General features: G+C 44.5%; 1 protein-coding gene across 1 annotated transcript in view; it reads left to right on the plus strand.

Annotated features, from left to right (window-relative positions):
- si:dkey-112m2.1 (transmembrane protein 132D) overlaps window positions 1–19984 on the plus strand; it is a 73175-nt gene that overhangs the window by 39834 nt on the left and 13357 nt on the right. Inside the window, exon 4 of the mRNA XM_063011142.1 lies at window positions 3524–3710. Within this exon, the coding sequence (XP_062867212.1) occupies window positions 3524–3710 (187 nt within the window). The remainder of the gene's footprint in view (window positions 1–3523; window positions 3711–19984) is intronic.

The following is a 19984-nucleotide window of genomic DNA, read 5'->3' on the forward strand; positions in this document are numbered from 1 at the left end:
GTGTGGAGTGGTTTGAGTCTGTGGTAACAGTTTGGGGAAGGCCTGGCCTCTGCTGTGGTGTGAAGTGGTTTGTGGGAACAGTTTGGGGAAGGCACGGCCTCCACTGTGGTGTGGAGTGGTTTGAGTCTGTGGGAACAGTTTGGGGAAGGCCCGGCCTCTGCTGTGGTGTGGAGTCGGCTGTGGTGTTTGTGTGTTGTAGCTGAAGGATGGACTGCATTGAGAAACAGTGAGTCTGGCCTCCACGCCGCCGCTCGCCGAGCTCCTCAATCAATAGCAATCAGAGCGCAGGTTACTGACCTCACTCAGCTAACGGAGCACGGCATGATGGGAAGTGTGTCATCACCAGAGTTTATCTATAAACCACACCGGCTAACATTCGCACTCCGCTCTCTCACACTCTCTCTGTCTCTCTCGCTCTCATGTCTGTCTCTCTGTCTCTCTCTCATGTCCAGTGGCCTGGTGGTGGGAGTTTAGTGGAAATGAACTTAGGGGAAACTATAGGGGGCGCTAGAGTGGATCTGCTCCTCATATCAGACTCAGTACAGTTTTTACACTGGATCCCCTTCCTGACTCAACCCTCCTATTTCTATCCAGACTTGGGACCTACACTGATAACCTTCCCTCTTCACTGGACATTAGCCAATCACGTCTGTGCAGACGACCGACCGTGCTTTGGAAAACCGTTGTCATTGAACACAGGCCGCCGCTGCATGAGGAACTGAGATCTGATCCTCTATTACACAGAGAAAGTCGTACATCAGTTCTATACAGAAACACCTCAGAGGTCTCTGGGCCCGAGCTCATCTCAGATGGACCGAAAGAGAGTGGACATGTGTGCTGTGGTCAGAGGAGTCCACAGCACAGCTTCTTCAGGTTCCTGTTGTTCTTCTCTGAATGACTGGAACTCAGATTGCCAAAAATATGTAGACGGCAACTTGATTTCACCTTGACTCATGCTGTGCTGCTGAAAGTTCAATAAAAGTCGTTAAACATCGTGGCGTGAAGTTTTAATTCCTCAGAATGATTATGAAATTATGATCAATGGCAGCTGGGGACTTCTCTGTGCCCGTATTCATCTAACTAATATTGGTGCACAAAATTGTCTATTAGAACAAAGTACGTGGAACAGTGGTCTGTTTCTCAGTGGTGGTTCTTCAAACCTGACAGGTCTGCCAGCATGGACGCCTTCCTTCTTTTTCCTTCCTTCCTTCCCTCCGTCCGTTCTTCCCTCCGTCCGTCCTTCCTTCCCTCCATCTGTCCGTCCGTCCTTCTTTCCTTTCTTCCGTCCTTCCTTCCATCTGTCCTTCCGTTCTTCCTTCTTTCCCTCCGTCCATCCTTTCTTCCGTCCGTCCTTCCTCCCTTCCCTTTGTCCTTCCTTCACTTCTTCCTTCCTTCCTTCTCTTTATCTATCCATCTATTTTTTCTTTCTTTGTTCTTGCAGAGTGAATTGCTTTCTTTTGCTCATGTGGGCATGGTGTTAGCATTAGTGTGAGTCTTTGTAGTGGGTTGATTTGATTCCTGTGATGTTTGGTTGGTGTCACAGTAAAGCAGCAGCAGTTTAAACAATATTCATTATCTACAGAAACTTCAGCAAACGCAGCAGCAGCTCCTCGTTCTTCAGCGTCTTCATTTTATACTTAAAAAAGACTGACATTTTACTATTAAATATAATTTATTAGTTTTACTGAAATATTATTAAATATAATTTATTTCTGATGTCGGGGCTCTGTGGTGTGTGTTTGGTGTTTGAGGAGCAGCAGATAAAGCAGCTCCACTGATTTCAGTTCAGTGAGGTTCTGCAGGAAGCTCCAGGTGGAACCAGCAGGCGTGAGCGACACTTCGATAGTCCAGGTTCCCGGCGTGTGTTTGTTCCGAGTGCAGGGCGAAACCCGCCGCGCTGATCAATCCTCGGCCGCCGCGCTGCACCCACCCTGTTTTTATTCCTCCTCTTTGCTGCTTTGTTTGCATGGCGATGAGAGAGGAAACGCTCTCGCCCGGCCGCTGAGGTTCTGTCCTGAGGACCAGCGTGAGGCGCAGGAACAAAATAAATTGCTTTTTTTACTGTTTCACTGAGACGTGTTTTTTTACCGGGCTGAATAATAGAAGTGAATATTGTTCTCGACCTGAGCTGAGGGAACACACACACACACACACACACACACACACACACACACACACATATATATACACAGTTCGTATATACGTATATATATATATATTTCTACACACAGACCCTCTATACTCGGTACAGAAAATCGAAACACATGTTTAATAAAAGTGTCTCAGGATTAATGGAAGCAACAGATTAAAATCAGATTTTTTTTGTACAAATCAAAAGACAAAAATTGATTTTCTTTATCTGTTGAGGTTATTGTTGTTGTTTTTTATTTTCTTTGTGTTCTTGGTCACTCAATCTGTAATTGAAATCAAAGCTGGTTAGACGTGGTTTATTTTCTCACCCACAGTCGCATACGCAGGTACGAACGGATCCTCAGCTCAATCAGACCAGTTATTTTGACGCCTTATGTTCTGAAATGTATTAATTAATTTAATTCATTGTTATTTTATTTCAATTTAAGTTTGTATTTAAATTTATTTTGTTATTCCAATTTAATTTTAATTTAATATTATTTTTATTTTATGTAATTTTTATTTATTTTAATTTAATTTTTTTATTTTGTTTTATTTCATTTTATTTGTTTTATTTTATTTTTTTTGTTTTATTATTTTTTTTGTTTGTTTTGGTTTATTTTTAATTTATTTTATTTAAATTCTATTTCAATTATAATTAAATTATATTTTTTGTTCATTTTATTTTGTTTTATTTTATTTTAATAGCTTAATTAAGAGCTCTCAATCTAAATGTGACAGACAGTAGTAGCCTAGTGGGTAGAGCTTTGGGCTATCTGTCAAAAGGTTGTGGGTTTGAATCTCGGTTCTGCCATGCAGCCACTGTTGGGCCCTCAAGCAAGGCCCCTTAACCCTCTCGGTTCCAGGGATGGTGTACAATAACGCCCCTCCAACAAGTGTGCAGCACCGACCACTTCTTTTCACCTGCACCAGGCAGGTTCGTACGGAGATCTGTATCATGCACGGAGAGTCACGCACTGATTTATTACTCCATTATCCCCCGTCTCTGTGCAGCACTATCAATCACCAGCAGAGGGAGTAATTACAGCAGTTATGAGGAACCCGTACGACCCTCCCTCCCTCAGACCAGCCGTCAAATTTAGTTTCTTGGTCAATAAGATCTAGTAGGACTTTTGCTCCCTTCCATTGATGTGTAATTCTGTTGTAATGTTTGCATTACTAGCAGCCCCATATCAGGATGCTCCCACCACCATACTTCACAGTAGGTTTGGTGTGCTTGGTATATTTCACATACGCAGCGCTTCTCCAAACACGAGTGTTATAAGCATTCTTACCAATTTACTTTTGTTTCATCTGCACGCCATTCTGATGCCGAAACGAACGGGGCGGTGCTGGTAACCCCGCTGATAACCCCTGACCTGTGTCCCTGCAGGGCGGAGTCAGGTCTTCAGAAGGTTCTGCAGGTGGATCTGGATGTGAACGGACTGGTGGAGCCGCTCAGCACTCGCTCCGTGACCTGGCAGGTGGAGTACCCCGTGACCCGCACCTTCTCCGAGGAGATCCAGACCCTCATACGCCTGGCACCTTCTGACCTGGGGGGCATCGTACCTCTCGCCATGGTGAGTACCGCTCTTCTAAACCGTCATCCCCATTTATTTTATTTTATTATATTTTTTATTGTTTTGTTTTATTTCATTTTATTTGTTTTATTTTATTTTGCTTTATTTTTATTCATTTCTTTTAAATTCTAATTTTATTTTATTACATTTGTTTTGTTTTATTTGTTTTATTTTATTTTGAGTCATAGAGTCATAGAGGGGTACAGTCAGTATCACCACCCCAATAATCTACAACTGAGGGAGTGTTCCATGTTGTTTGAGGTCACCAGTTTATTTCCAGTCTGTACTGGTTTTTAAGCCACAATTTGGTTCTTCTATGAGTCTTTAATTCCACGCAGCGTAAATAAACCTTCAAGTCTCACCATCGTCTCTTGTTGCCGTTGTCATTCTGAGTGTTGCAGCAGGGGGGCGCTGTAGAATGTGAGTGCGTTTATCTCCAGCCTGTCAGTACGAACACATTCACGACACTTCGTAAGATCGCTACGTAATCTCACAAGGAAACCGCCAAAAGAAAGAGGAAACCGATCCAGATCTGATTAGTGGATGACTCTAGCGCCCCCTGGAGTGCTGATGTTTCAAACCTCTGTAGTAATAACAGCAGCTTGTTTCAGTCCTCGCTGCTTCTGTTATCGGTGTAAACATTTAAAAACTGAGTTCATTCGTTCTCTTAAAAGTCGTCATTTTCACCCTCTTAGGTTAAAAAGCGCCACTTCTTTTCCCCTGATGTGTTATTGTGTGTGGCTCCGCCTTTTTTAATCACCTTTAATTGCTCAATTTCCTGTATTTTATTGCTATTAAAAAATAAACACTACTGCTAGCTTTGTCATGTCACGTTACGTCCGGGTTGTGCGCAAAATTAGGAATACCTCATGCTATAAAATATTGAACAGCTAGTTAGCTTGCTCGCTCTGTGAGCGGTGATGCACAGCTAGCGGGTTACTCTCCAACATGAATTGTGGCGTAATGCTAAAATATGTAAACATGAGATTGTATTTACTGTATATATATTGAAACGTAGAAGTGAGTTGCGGGCTGATTGTTGTCGCCAGGGGGCGCTGTAGAGCGTCTGTGACTCGGAGCTTTAGTGTGTTTATCTCTGGCCTGTCATGGCAGAGCAGTTTAATAGAAACCCTGCTGGATCAGAGCTAGTTCGAGTGAAACGGCGAGTAAGACGGATCGGAATGACGTCTGTAGGTTAGTCTAGCGCCCCCGTGAGTGCCGATGTTTCATATCTCCATGGTAACACGCGTTTGGATGATAGGAACGGAACTAGACTCCCCCCCACCGCTGAACCACCGCCTGAGGTTAAACGTTCGAACAATGATGTTGTTGGTGGAGGTGGAAGGTCAGCGATTAGCATCTTCAAACAAACTCCGAACGCCATCTGAACACACTTAGCTTGAGCGGCGCTCTCGCCGCGCTCTCGCCGCGCTCTCTCCGCGCTCTCTCCGTATTGATCTTTTGGACTCTCGCGAAGCGCCGGCGTTCCTCCGAGTCGACGCCGGGTCAGATCCGGAGTCGTGTGTTATTTTTAGTTGCGCTACGTTGGCACACGCGGAGGATCCAGCAGAATGGAGCGCATGTGCTAAAACGACTTCCCATCGCTAATTAGTGCGCGTACAGTTTGATTAGCGGCAATTAAGCTAATAGAGCACAAACGCTGCTTCTGTTATTGAGAAGCTGCTCGTACTGAGGCTGAGCGCAAACGTACAGGAGAAGCTCTGTATGGGCAAAAGTATTGGGACAACCCTTCTAATTATTGAATTCTAGTAATCCTAAGGTTGCCAGTTCAAGCCCCATCATCACTACGTTGCTGCTGTTGGGCCCCTGAGCGAGGCCCTTAACCCAATTGCTCAAATTGTATTCATTTATAATTGTAAGTTGCTTCAGATAAAAAGTTTTAGCGGATTCTTTTAGCCAAAGCAACGTACAGTACACAGTCTGAGCAATTGAGGGTAAGGGCCTCGCAACAGTGGCGACCTGGAAGTGGTGGGGTTTGAACCTGCAACCTTCTGCTTACTAGTCCAGTAGCTTAACCACTAGGCTACAACTGTCAAGTCTTGTGAGGAGCTTCTCAGCAAAGATCTCTGTAATGAGTGGTAGAGTGGCTAAGGTACTGGACTAGTAATCAGAAGGTTGCAGGTTCTAGCCCCACCACTGGCACCACTGTTGGACCCCTGAGCAAGGCTCTTAACCTTCAATTGCTCAAACTGTATTCAGTCATAATTGTAAGTTGCTTTGGATAAAAGCGTCCACTAAATGCTGTAAATATAAGGGCAGAGGTAGCTCAGTGGTTAAGGTACTGAACTAGTAGTCAGAAGGTTGCAGGTTCAAGCCCTACCACCACCAGGTTGCCTTAACCCTTTGTTCAAAGTGTATTGGTCATTATTGTAAGTCACTTTGGATAAAATCATCCGCAAAATGTTGGGACAGGTGTAGCTTAGTGGTTAAGGGTACTGGACTAGTAATCAGAAGGTTGCAGGTTCAAGCCCCACCTCAGACAAGTTGCCATTGTTGGGCCCTTGAGCAAGGCCCTTAACCCTCAATTGCTTAGACTGTATACTGTCACAGTACTGTAAGTCACTTTGGATGAAAACGTCTGCTTAATTCCCCTAAAGTTGGGACAGTTGTAGATTAGTGGTTAAGGTACTGGAGTAGTAGTCAGAAGGTTGCTGGTTCAAGCCCCAACACTGGCACCAATGTTGGGCCCTTGAGTGAGTCCCTTATTTCTTAATTGCTCAGACTGCATACTGTCACACAACTGTAAGTCGTTTTGGATAAAAGTGTCCGCTAAATGCCGAAAATGTAAATGTGTTTTAATATTGTTCATTTTTGGACCCGGACGTCCAACAAGCTCACAATCAGGTGTCCAGATACTTCTGGCCCTCTGGTGTACATGTACAATATTATTCACCCAGTATAACCGATAGTTCCAGTGAAGGTTTTCGCAGCGTGGTGGTTCAGCATTGATCCGTGACTCCGTTCCTCATGATGAATGATCTTTAATTTCCCGAGGTGAGCAGGTTCCCTCTGATGGACTCACGCCTCCAAACGGCTCCATTAATGTTTCATGGGGTTCAGTCAGGAGATGAACCGGGTCCATGTGAGCACCTTCACCCCCCAGCACCCAGCACGGGCTCCTGGCACGGGCTCCATACTGATTTATTACCCACGATTCAGTTAGAGTTTCTGTTTCTCCTCATTTGTTGTCACGGTTTAGCTCAGATTTAAGCTTCCCTGGAATCACCGGGTGCGTTTGGGTGTCCTGGGTAAAATACAGGGCTTTAAACTTAAAATTCACAATTTTAAAGGTCCTAACATCAATCCCTGGTCAGATAGTGAGCGTGAAGAAATAAGAATGAACTCCAGAGACCCGTGCTGTCAGTTTTTACTCATCATTTCTGGACTGTTGGGTGGAAGAGCAGCTGGAAACAAGCTGGAGACGAGCGTCGTCTCGTACACAAATAAAGAAATGCTTTTATTTGAATTGAAACACGTCTGGCTGTTTAACGTTTTCCAAAACATGTTCCACCCTGATTCAAGCTCGGTTATCACACAGCGTCCCCTCCGCGTCCGAAAAACGGAGCTTCCTTTCATTTACCGTCACAAATTTGAGTCTTTTTTATGATTATTCTCGTCATAACTATTATAGAAGGTCCTTGTGTTTACTGTAGTGGGTTTTTTATCAGTACACTGTGTACTGTGTTTGTACTTGTGTTCTGTGTCCTGGAGTAAAGTGGCCACTCAAAAGGAGGAACATCAGACCCCAAAATGTACATCAGACCCCAAAATGGACATCAGACCCTAAAAGGAGGAACATCAGACCCAAAAAGGAGGAACATCAGACCCCAAAATGGAGAACGTATGGAATTAGACACTAAAAAGCAGGAAATCAAAGTCCAAAAAAAGGTGGGAATTAGAGCCCAAAAAGGAGAACATCAGACCTCAGAAAGGAGGAACATCAGACCCCAAAAAGGAGGAACATCAGACCTCAGAAAGGAGGAACATCAGACCCCAAAAAGGAGGAACATCAGACCTCAGAAAGGAGGAACATCAGACCCCAAAAAGGAGAACATCAGACCTCAGAAAGTTTATTTAGTTTAAAATTAAAAGAAAAGTTTTTTTTGTCCAGTTTTTACGTTGGAGTCTTGTTAGTGCCACCATTCTGCTCTGGCACCCAAAAAACCTTCTGAAACCACCCCGGTGCACAGAAAGGTAATTATTAGCATTGCTAATTGTACTGCCGCCGGTGCCCAGCGGTGTTTACATGCCCGTGTGCTGATCACAGCGTGTCCTTTTTGCCGGCGGTGATTAAATTTGGCTTCAGTCACTAATGAGGGCACGATCAGCTAGAACAAACGGCCAGTGCCAGTGGCATGGGCACCGGGGGCAAACCGCCACAGGCTCGTTCCTGCTAGTGTGTTCAGGGCCAGATGAAGTGTTATCGAGCCCCTGTGGTACCCATCTGCACCAGCACATGCTTCTCATACAGAATGTACTGTGAAAAAGTATTCACCCCCCATTCTTATTACACCAACCCAACTTTATTTATTTATTTATTTAAATGTATTTATTTATTTATTTATATTTATTTACATTTATTTATTTACTTATTTAGATTAATTTATTTAGATTGATTTATTTATATTTATTAAGAGTTATTTTTTAGATTTATTCATTTATATTGATTTATTTAAATTTATTTATTTATATTTATTTATATTTATTTATTTATTTTTATTTATTTTTTAGATTTATTCATTTATTTATATTTATTTAGATTTATTTATATTATTTGTTTATTTTTATTTATTTATATTGATTTATTTATATATTTATTTATATTTATTTATTTATAATTTTATATTTATATATTTATATTTATTTATTTATATTTATTTATGCTGATACAGACTGATGTAGTTTTCTGCAGAACACAGTCGGATGCTTTTTACTTTTTATTATTTTACTTTTTTATCATATAAAGAAAAAGGTTCCGTCTGGCGCTGTAACAGGGGTGTGAAGACTTTTTATATCCTCTGTACATGACGAGCACCAGACCCACTATCTCACAACATAATGGAAGCTGGCAGTGCATTTGTGTGCCAGTCGTGCCCGTCTGTGTACAGAGCAGAACCGTGGCTAATGTTGTGTGAATAAGATGCATTTCTTCATGGCCGTGTGGGCAGTGGGCGTTAGATAAAATGCCAGCCTCTGTCTGGCGGCAATATAAAAATCACACCGATACACACACACACACACACACACACACCCACATACACACTGACATATATGTATATAAAGCTATAGCGAGTGTGAAGTGAAATTATTCAGACCTGTCTGCATTAATATGGTGCTGCTGTGCCCATTCAGTGAAAAGACAACAGCATTTTTGTAAGTCTGGGCACTAACTGATTGATCAGTCGGTGTTCCGATTCATCCCAGAGCTGTCGAATGGGGCTGAGGTTGTTTTCCACAAGCTTAGTTCTGTATTAAAGACCAGACCTGGCGTGAGTGAGGTGGCGAGAACAAATCCACCTGATTCATGCTCGGATGGAGGAACTACAAACAGTTCCTCTCCTCTCTGATGGTGATGCATTCACCCAGGCGGCACGGTGCCAGCGCCGGGCACCCATCCCTCACCCTCACCCGTCTGCCGAGCGGCACCATTCATCTGGAGTTTGTGCTGGAGCCCAGAGAGCCGTGAGTGGTGGAACTCAGCGGGACGGAGATGAATGAGATCACATCACTCTCCACTTACAGGATGAGGAGATCAGATAATCAGATTGGGTCCTGTACCCTGTACCACGGTCCAGGGGTGAAAGAAATCTGCTGATGAAGCTGCGCTGGTCCTCCTCCTCCTCCTCCTAATCTTCATCCTCCTCCTCATCGTCCTCCCTCATCTGCACTAATGCACCAGAAACTGACTCTGCAACTTCCTGTCGGATCCGACGGGGCCGATCAGAAGGACCGGAACGGTGACTGTGCTCACCTCCACCTACTCGGTATGAGGAAGTACCTGGAAGAGTGGGTGGGTCCTCTGGACGTGGGTTTGATGCTCCCCATGGTGTTGTCCTTCCAATCTAGTCATATCCAATTCCTCTACTCTGACTGAGGAGAGCCGTGACTAACACACGCTAACACACGAGTTCATATGCAGATCAGCTTTGTGTACGGAGAGACACCCTTAACCTCATTATTCCTCGTCTCTGTGCAGTGCCATCAATCGGCCAGCAGAGGTCGTAGTTGCATCAGTTATGAGATCCCATCCGGCTCCCACCCTGTATGAACTACAAGCCAATCGTTGTTCAGGTAGGCACCCAGCATGCCAGATGGCTGGTGTGCTAGCATGTTTTACCGCTGTGCCACCTGCTATATACATGGATTTTTTGCCCTAAATTGCCCCTTGGTGTAGGTCTGTAGATCTTTTACCCCCCCCCTTATCCCCTGTCTACCCATTTTATACCCCTGTTTATCCCCCTCATACCCTCATTACGTTCCCCTGCACACCCCTATACCTCCTGTATATACAGTATGTGTGGGACCCCTAGTGGACAGGTGAAGCAATGTCACACGTTTTTTGTTTTGTTTTACATGGATCCCATAAGAAAGAAATAATGACGCCTAATAATAACCCGAGGAGGATGGAGGTTCCTGCTGAGTCTGGTTCCTCTCGAGGTTCCTCCTGTAATTTTAAGGGGGTTTTTCCTGCCACTGTTGCCCTCGGCTTGCTCAACAGGGTCTGTTCTGGTCTGTCGGTCCTGGATGCTGTAAAGTGCTATACAAATAAGTATATAATTAATAAGTGCTGGGGGTGCTCAAGTGGCCGACACGCTGGCACACCGTCAGGTCCATACAAACTCCCTCCCTCTGATGGAGAGAGGGAGGGAGTTTGTATGGATTCCTCATAACTGCTGCGATTACGACCGCTGCTGGCTGCACAGATGCGTGACTCTCCATGCGCGATACAGATCTCTGTATCAACCCAATTGGTGCAGGTGAAAAGAAGCGGTCGGTACTGCACACAAGTCGGAGGGGGCGTGTTTTAGTCACGACCCTCCTCGGTCACGAGTGGAAGTCAGCAGCAGTAAAGAGGAGGCGAAATGCAATTGGGGAATTGGATATGACTACATTGCGAGAAACTGAACGGTGTATAAAGTGGCGTAAAACTAAAATAAATAAATAAATAATATATACATGGATCCTCTGCTCTAAATTGCCCCTTGGTGTAGGTCTGTAGATTTTTTAATCCCCTTTATTTTCTGTCTACCCGTTTCATACCCCTGTTATCCCCCTCATACCCTCATTACGTTCCCCTGCACCACCCTATACCGCCGGTATATAATTTGACTGTATATACAGTATGTGTGGGACCCCTAGTGGACAGGTGAAGCAATGACAGCTCCATGTGTCACACTTTTTGTTGTAGATGTTAGTGGTCTGACGGATGGTCCCCGAGTACCACTGAGGCATTTTCGGTGCCAGTCTTCCTGTACTGTACGCCGTGTCACAGCCTCATCGGGGTCGTGAATATAAAGCACAGAATTACAGACGTTAATAAAAATGCTAATCTGTTTCTCCCTGCAGCTCGGACCTTACACGCCTATTAAAGAATTAATCGTGGTGTTTATACGCGGCGGTGCGAGGAAATACCTGCAGGGGAGAGCTGCTGAAACAGTAAAGTCAAAGGTTTGTTTTGAAACCGTACTGACGTGCCGGGGTGTGTGGGGTGGGGGTCTGAAACACAGAATCTGTTTGAAAGGGGCGCGAAAGAAGCCTAAATCCTATAATAGGGTCACGATTCTTCCTTTCAGCCTTTTTACGCTCCCTTCCTGGTCTGATTAGTTCTTCTGTGTGAAATTCCTGCAGAGCGACGCTCCAATTTGCAGCTGCATGAAAGTATTCGGACACCTGATCGTGAGCCTGGTATTAAAACTGTGACCCTCTGTGTGATCTTTTCTGCTGGACCTTCAGCCGCTCTTTTTGACATTGAAGTACGATTGACCTGTTGTTCATATATGGGCGGGACTTAGCCGGATGGGGTCTCTCTCTCATGACTGGTGTAATTACGACCCCTGCTGGCTGATTGATGGCGCCTGCACAGAGATGAGAAAAGAGTGCTCTTAGGGTGCGTCTCTCTGTACACAACGCTGAGCTGCACTGCACTCGTCAAAGTGTAAGTGATAAGATGCATACGGCTGCTGCCCACGTGTCGGAGGGGGCGTGGGATAGCTTCGTTCTCCTCAATCAGAGCGGGGATCGGCATTGGTGGAGAGGAAGCGTGATTCAATTGGCAATTGGATGTGTTAAAAGGGAGAAAAAGCTGGAACATCAGCCGCTCTTCTGAGAAGCTTCTCACCAGACTTTGACATTGAAGTGCTTCTGTGTGTGGGAATTTGTGCCAGTTCAGTCAGTACGGCTGGGCGCTGATTGATCAGTCGATGTTCTGGTTCATCCCAGAGCTGTTGAGTGTGGTCAGGGCTTTGTGCAGGAAGCTCACTCATCCTGGGACCTTCCCTAAACTGTTGTTTCCTTATATAACTGATTTATTACACCTGTTGGCTGTATTTAGGTCGTATTCCTCATTTCCGATGACGTGTTACCCGCTGCTCAGCATCACTGACCTCAATCACCGTAGAGTAACAATCATCATCATTATTGGGTTACGCCATCGCCGTCGCTCACTAATTACTCCAGATGGAAGAGTGGAAAGCAGAAGGATGAAGGATCCAGGGGTCATGGGGTCATTAATGAGTGTTCTGGGACGCACCCTTCTTTCTGTTCCTAATTTCTGATGGATGGAGAGATCACCTCCCAAAGTTCTTCAAATGAATGATTGGGGCGCCTGGTGTTCTAAAAATACTCGGCTCTGTTACCGGTCAGCTGGGCGCCCCCTAGTGCCTGCAGGGGACAAAATCGGCCGGTAGTCTGCTGGGTGGGAAAAGATAGGACGATAAGAATGGGGGTCTTCGAGACCGTGTAAGGACCCTGGTTAGTAGGCCGAGGCGTCTGTACAGAGGTTGAAGAACATCAGTGTGTGACTCTCCATGCGTGAAACCGATCTCATTAAAGTACAGGAGGATAAGAAGGGGTCGGTGGAGCGCCCACACGTCAGAGGGAGAATATACCCTCCTCGTACGCCATCGGGGTCTCCAGCAGAGGAAGAGGAACTGGCTACTACCACAAGGATTCGACTCTCCAGGGTTCGACTCTCCAGTGGACATGATTAGCTATGTCTGAGGCAGGGGGGTGACCGAGGCATCTAGATGGATTGGCGTCGTGTCCGGGGTGTGGTCACACATTGCGCCTACTGATTCCTGGGCATTCGGACCCTGTTCACGTCTCTTGACCCATCTAAATGAACATGTAAATAAGATTGTGACTTCTGTATAAATCAGTGAAACACTTGGGGTCGTGTATTAAGACTGAGGGTCAGCGCTTACCAACGAGTGAACCCTGGCGGAACCACACTCCCTCTCGACGTCTATTGTTTAGTAATTGATTAGGGCGCGTTTACGAGCAATCACGCGTCCCTGGCGTCGCCTCTGCCGGCCGAGGTTACGGTCCGAGCGGTGTGCTGTATCAGGAAGGTAAATCTCCAGAACACCGCAAGCACTTGGCCCCGCTGTGCGGAGGAAAATCCTCTGATGATCTCTGGGCTTCGGTAGTTGGAACATGTGGACGTTATTAGTGATTATCCCCGTGGGTACAATCTGCAGCGGGATCGAAGCGAGCCGACCGCTGTGATGGGCTCAGCGGCAGTTAAACCTTTCTTCAATTTCTCTCCGCCATTATAGAAATAACCGAGCGTTTTCTCCGGCGCTGACCTCCTCCTGCACCTTCATTTTCTCAAACATCTGCTAATGGAGGGAGTCGGGGTGCTGGAACTGGGTGGAAACGCGGCGTCCAAATAATAGTAATACACCAAACCCCAAACCCAATCTCAACTAGTATAGACTGTGTAAATGGAAACACATTTAGAATTCGATCCCTGCCAGGCGCTCCAGAAAAGTCAGGACGGGGGCGTGTTCCACACGTGTTCCATCAGCGTCCCTATTAATGAGATTTTTTAATGCGTGTGGAACTGAGGACACAAATCGTTGCTGGTTTGCGAGTGGATTTTTTCTCCGTTCTTCCTCGATACGAGACTTCAGCTGGAGACAGATCTGTACTGCAGGCAGGCCAGTCAAGCACATGTACTCTGTAGATGATACAGCAATGGGACTGTATTGCTTTAGGGATGCCACTAACGATTAATCTATAGACTATTTGATCAATTATTGATTAATCTAACGATTCATTTTCATCCAAACAATATAATTCAGAATCTGATTTAATCTTCTTTTATTCTAACACTAAACTGTAGGTGATAATAATCTAACACAGAACTAAATGTAAACAGGGTTTATGTTCATATAATCACATTCTCAGGTGCTCCATATTAAACAGAGTGCAGCTCGTGTTCATGCTGTTCTGTACACACAGCAAAGTGCTTCAACTTATAGCAGAAATAAAGTAGTTAGATGTAGCCACGTCTCATTAAGTCCAGCGTTCAGTAACGACAGAATGAGCCCAGATTCTAACCTCCACATTCACTCAACACTTACTGCACATTCTAAGTGGTGTAAACACAGTGGTGAGAAATACGGTGTTCCAAGATCCCACGATTAAGAAGCTTAATGAAACAATATAGAAGTAAAAATGCGCTCTAACTGAACTCGCTAAGGAATACGGTATTCTAGGATCTCCGCGATTAAGAAGTTGAAACAATATAGACGTGCAGCATGTCGCTGGTGCTGCTGTGGTACCATCAAAGCTTTGCACAGAGAACAAACCAGCTTTTAGTTTTGTACCAGTTTTAAGTATCAGGTGCAAGTTCTGTCTCTAGTTGATTTTCTTGAGGGATTAATGAAGTCTTCTCTTGTCTCTTGACCATTAGCTTGCTGGACATCTTATTCCGAAACCGTCGTGTCCTTTTTTGCAACCTAACAGCCTCCAGTCATCTAGGAAGACTTTCCTCCAGATTTTAGAGTGTCTTGTCTGTGGGAATTTGTGCTCATGTAATAAAATAAAATAAAAAAAACATTTTGTGAGGTCAGGCACTAATAACAGACAAAATGCCTGGCTCACAGTGGATGTTCTAATTCATCTCAGATGTGTTCAGTAGAGTTGAGGTCAGGATTAAACCATGTCTTTATACGTAGATCCTGCTTGGTGGCACAGTGATGCAAAAAAGGACCTTCCTCAAACTGTTTCCACATTGTAGAAGGCAGATCATTTATTGTATATAATTTAACACGTGGAAGATGCCTGCAGTAACAATCAGAAGATTCGAACCCGTGATGAGATTCAGCTAAAAGCATTCCGGCCCCTCAGCACAGCCCCTCAGCACGGCCCCTCAGTGTGGCCCCTCAGCACGGCCCCTCAGTGTGGCCCCTCAGCACCGCCCCTCAGCACGGCCCCTCAGTGTGGCCCCTCAGCACCACCCGTCAGCGCCGCCCCTCAGTACGGCCCCTCAGCACCACCCCTCAGCGCCGCCCCTCAGTACGGCCCCTCAGCACCACCCCTCAGCGCCGCCCCTCAGTACGGCCCCTCAGCACCACCCCTCAGCAGCGCCCCTCAGTGTGGCCCCTCAGCACCACCCCTCAGCACCACCCGTCAGCGCCGCCCCTCAGCACGGCCCGTCAGCACGGCCCCTCAGCACCGTTCCCTCGCTCTGGTGTTGATCCGTCACCCTCTGGTCTGTGTGGTACAGATATTTGAGGACGGGTACGTGCCGATGATCCAGTCCCCCCGCTGATAATCAGTCAGGTTAGAGTGCAGCCGCTCAGCACATCTCTGAAGCGCTATCAGAATCAGTAAACAGAAAGCAGCTCGACCTCGGGAGGGGGGGTGGGGGAGTGTTCACCCACCTCCAGGCGTCAGCGCTGACCGGAATACATAAACGGCACCGAGAGAGATCTGACCTGGCATTCAGGGGCCCGAATTCCTGCGGGTGGAGGAAGCTGGAGGAGGGAGTGGAGCGGGGTCAGAGTGAGGGGTTATGGTCGAGACTGTGGGATGATCAGTGATGAGAGGAGAGATACATGAAGAGATGAAAGGATGGGGAAAGATTGTTGGAAGGGTTGGATGGATGGATGAATATAGATGGATGGATGGATGAATATAGATGGATGAATATAGATGGATGGATGAATGTAGATGGATGGATGAATACAGATGGATGAATATAGATGTATGGATGGATGAATATAGATGAATAGATGGATGGATGAATATAGATGGATGAATATAGATGGATGGATGGATGAATATAGATGGATGGATTAATATGGATGAATATAGATGGATGGATGAATATAGATGGATGGATGAATATAGATGGATGGATGAATATAGATGAATAGATGGATGAATATAGATGGATGGATGGATGAATATAGATGAATAGATGGATGAATGGATGGATGAATATAGATGGATGGATGAATATAGATGGATGGATTAATATAGATGAATAGATGGATGGATGAATATAGATGGATGGATGAATATAGATGGATGGATGGATGATTATAGATGGATGGATGAATATAGATGAATAGATGGATGAATGGATGGATGAATATAGATGGATGGATTAATATAGATGAATAGATGGATGAATATAGATGGATGGATGAATATAGATGGATGGATGAATATAGATGGATGGATGGATGAATATAGATGGATGGATTAATATAGATGAATGGATGGATGAATATAGATGGATGGATTAATATACAGTAGATGAATAGATGGATGAATGGATGGATGAATGGATGGATGAATATAGATGGATGGATGAATGGATGGATGAATGGATGGATGAATGGATGGATGAATATAGATGAATAGATGGATGAATGGATGGATGAATATAGATGGATGGATGAATATAGATGGATGGATGGATGAATATAGATGGATGGATGGATGAATATAGATGGATGGATGAATATAGATGGATGGATGGATGAATATAGATGGATGGATGAATATACAGTAGATGAATAGATGGATGAATGGATGGATGAATGGATGGATGAATATAGATGGATGGATGAATGGATGGATGAATGGATGGATGAATGGATGGATGAATATAGATGAATAGATGGATGAATGGATGGATGAATATAGATGGATGGATGAATATAGATGGATGGATGGATGAATATAGATGGATGGATGGATGAATATAGATGAATGGATGGATGAATATAGATGGATGAATTAAGATGGTTGAATATAGATGGATGGATGAATATAAATGAATAGATGGATGAATATAGATGGATGGATGAATATAGATGGATGGATGAATATAGATGGATGGATGAATATAGATGGATGGATGGATGAATATAGATGGATGGATGGATGAATATAGATGGATGGATGAATATAGATGGATGGATGGATGAATATAGATGGATGGATGGATGAATATAGATGGATGGATGAATATACAGTAGATGAATAGATGGATGGATGGATGAATATAGATGGATGGATGAATATAGATGGATGGATGGATGAATATAGATGGATGGATGGATGAATATAGATGGATGGATGAATATAGATGGATGGATGAATATAGATGGATGAATATAGATGGATGGATGGATGAATATAGATGGATGGATGAATATAGATGGATGGATGGATGAATATAGATGGATGGATGGATGAATATAGATGGATGGATGAATATAGATGGATGGATGGATGGATGGATGAATATAGATGGATGGATGGATGAATATAGATGGATGGATGAATATAGATGGATGGATGAATATAGATGGATGGATGGATGGATGAATATAGATGGATGGATGAATATAGATGGATGGATGGATGGATGAATATAGATGGATGGATGAATATAGATGGATGGATGAATATAGATGGATGGATGGATGAATATAGATGGATGGATGAATATAGATGGATGGATGGATGAATATAGATGGATGGATGAATATAGATGGATGGATGGATGAATATAGATGGATGGATGAATATAGATGGATGGATGAATATAGATGGATGGATGGATGGATGAATATAGATGGATGGATGGATGGATGAATATAGATGGATGGATGAATATAGATGGATGGTCGTGGGTGAGTGTTAGGAGGGTGGATGGGGGGTTTTGAACTGGATTATCCAACAAGATCACGGTCAGGTGTCCATATACATTTAACCATATATTATATTATATGTGACTGGTATAAAACTCTTTATGGATTTTTATTCCTTTTCTGAGGAAAAACCTATGTGGACATGTGGAGAACATGCAAAACTCCATACAGAAAGGACCTTGACCATTATCTATATCTGGACACCCGCTGTACCACCGTGATGACGCCCTTCATGGATGTACAGCAAATCCAGTCTGTTCCAGCCCCACCACCATCTAGTTGACACTGTTGGGCTCCTGAGCGAGGCCCTCAACCCTCAATTGCTCAAACCGTCTGTGGATAAAAGCGTCCGCTAAACGCCACAAATGTAAACGTATAGAAGAGCGGCATTGTGGGTAAATGTGGCGCTGAAAGTCTTTTTGATGCCCAGAGATTCTGATTTTGTACATTTTTTATCTGGTGGCTTCAGAGCGTCGGGGTTTTATTCTCCTCAAATCGTTTCTTAATTTCTGCATTAATCTTTAAGCTCGAGTGAAAATCACTTTCAGCGACGCGACGCCGACAGACGCGTGAAAGCGTAGCGAGCGTTTTATGGAGTCGTCGGGGGGGGGGGGGGGGGGGGGGGGAGGGGTGTATTCTTTAAATCCATCAGAGGTAAAAGGGGTGCAGACGTACCGCGTTCTTCACGTCCTGATGAATTCCTGTTTTGACAGCGGATCAGACGCGGACGGGAACTCGCTGTCAAAACACTGCGAGTCTGCGCCCGTACCCACGACCGTCCCCGTCACTCCGGAACCCAATCAAAATCATACGTTTCAGTTCGGGGTGGAATTAAACCCTCGGTGTCGGATAGATTAAAAAAACAACCAGAACATTCAGGTCTGATGGGTACAAGAAAAAAAAACGGGTGGAAATTATTGGAACTGAAATCGGGACAAACTGTCGGCGTCAGAGATGTTTACAAGTCACAAAACACGAGTCCGAGTCAAGTCACGAGTCTTTAGGCTAGAGTCCGAGTCAAGTCAGCAGTCAATATAATCTACACAAAACATATACGTATTATAAATGTAGCGCAGAAATAAAGAAATAATCTGTAAGTTCAGATAAAAACAACAACAGATTAGCGAGTGTATTTAGTCGTTTTACTTCGTGTCTTTACTTTCCTCCTCATTGTGTAAATGAATGTAATTTCTGTAACAAGAAGGTTCCAGTTAAAAGCTTCAACTGATACGTTTTGTTTTCATTACAGAACAAAAGCGCTCGATAAATCACGGCACAGCGGCCAAAATCCCAAACACAGCAAAAACAATCATAACCGCTGCTTACCTTAGCTTCTGTTCTTCCAGATGCTATTACATTTATAAGCGTGCGTCCCATTAGGAACAGAATCCGTTATTTTGTAAATGTGCTTATAATTAAAAATCTCCAAACTTTTCCCGGTAAACCGGGAAACCGACCCACCGTGACCCTGACCAGGGTTGGGTTGATGACATGACGGTTCATATCTTAGGAATTACAGCATACAAAAGTATTGGGACGCCACGTCGGTTGAAAGACAGCGGTTAAGGTACTAGACTAGTAATCAGAAGGTTGCCGGTTCAAGCCCCACCACTGCTAAGTTGCCACTGTTGGGTCTTTGAGCAGGGCCCCTAAATCTTAACCTTAATGGTTAGGGTACCAGACTAGTAATCAGAAGGTTGCCGGTTCAAGCCCCACCACTGCCAAGTTCTTACTGTTGGACCCTTGAGCAAGGTCCTTAACCCTTAAACTTCAAGGTTAAACAGACTAGTAATCAGAAGGTTGCCGGTTCAAGCCCCACCACTGTCAAGTTGCCACTGTTGGGCCCCTACACAAGGCCCTTAATCTTAGTCCTTAATGGTTAAGGTACTAGACTTGTAATCAGAAGTATGCTGGTTCAAGCCCCACCACTGCTAAGTTGCTACTGCTGGGCCCTTGAGTAAGGCCCTTAACCCTAAACCTTAATGGTTAATCAGACTAGTAATCAAAAGGTTGCCGGTTCAAGCCCCACCACTGCCAATTTGCCACTGTTGGGCCCTAGGGCATGGCCCTTAACTG

This window comes from Trichomycterus rosablanca, chromosome 16, assembly GCF_030014385.1.
Source record: "Trichomycterus rosablanca isolate fTriRos1 chromosome 16, fTriRos1.hap1, whole genome shotgun sequence".
NCBI classification, from domain to species: domain Eukaryota; kingdom Metazoa; phylum Chordata; class Actinopteri; order Siluriformes; family Trichomycteridae; genus Trichomycterus; species Trichomycterus rosablanca.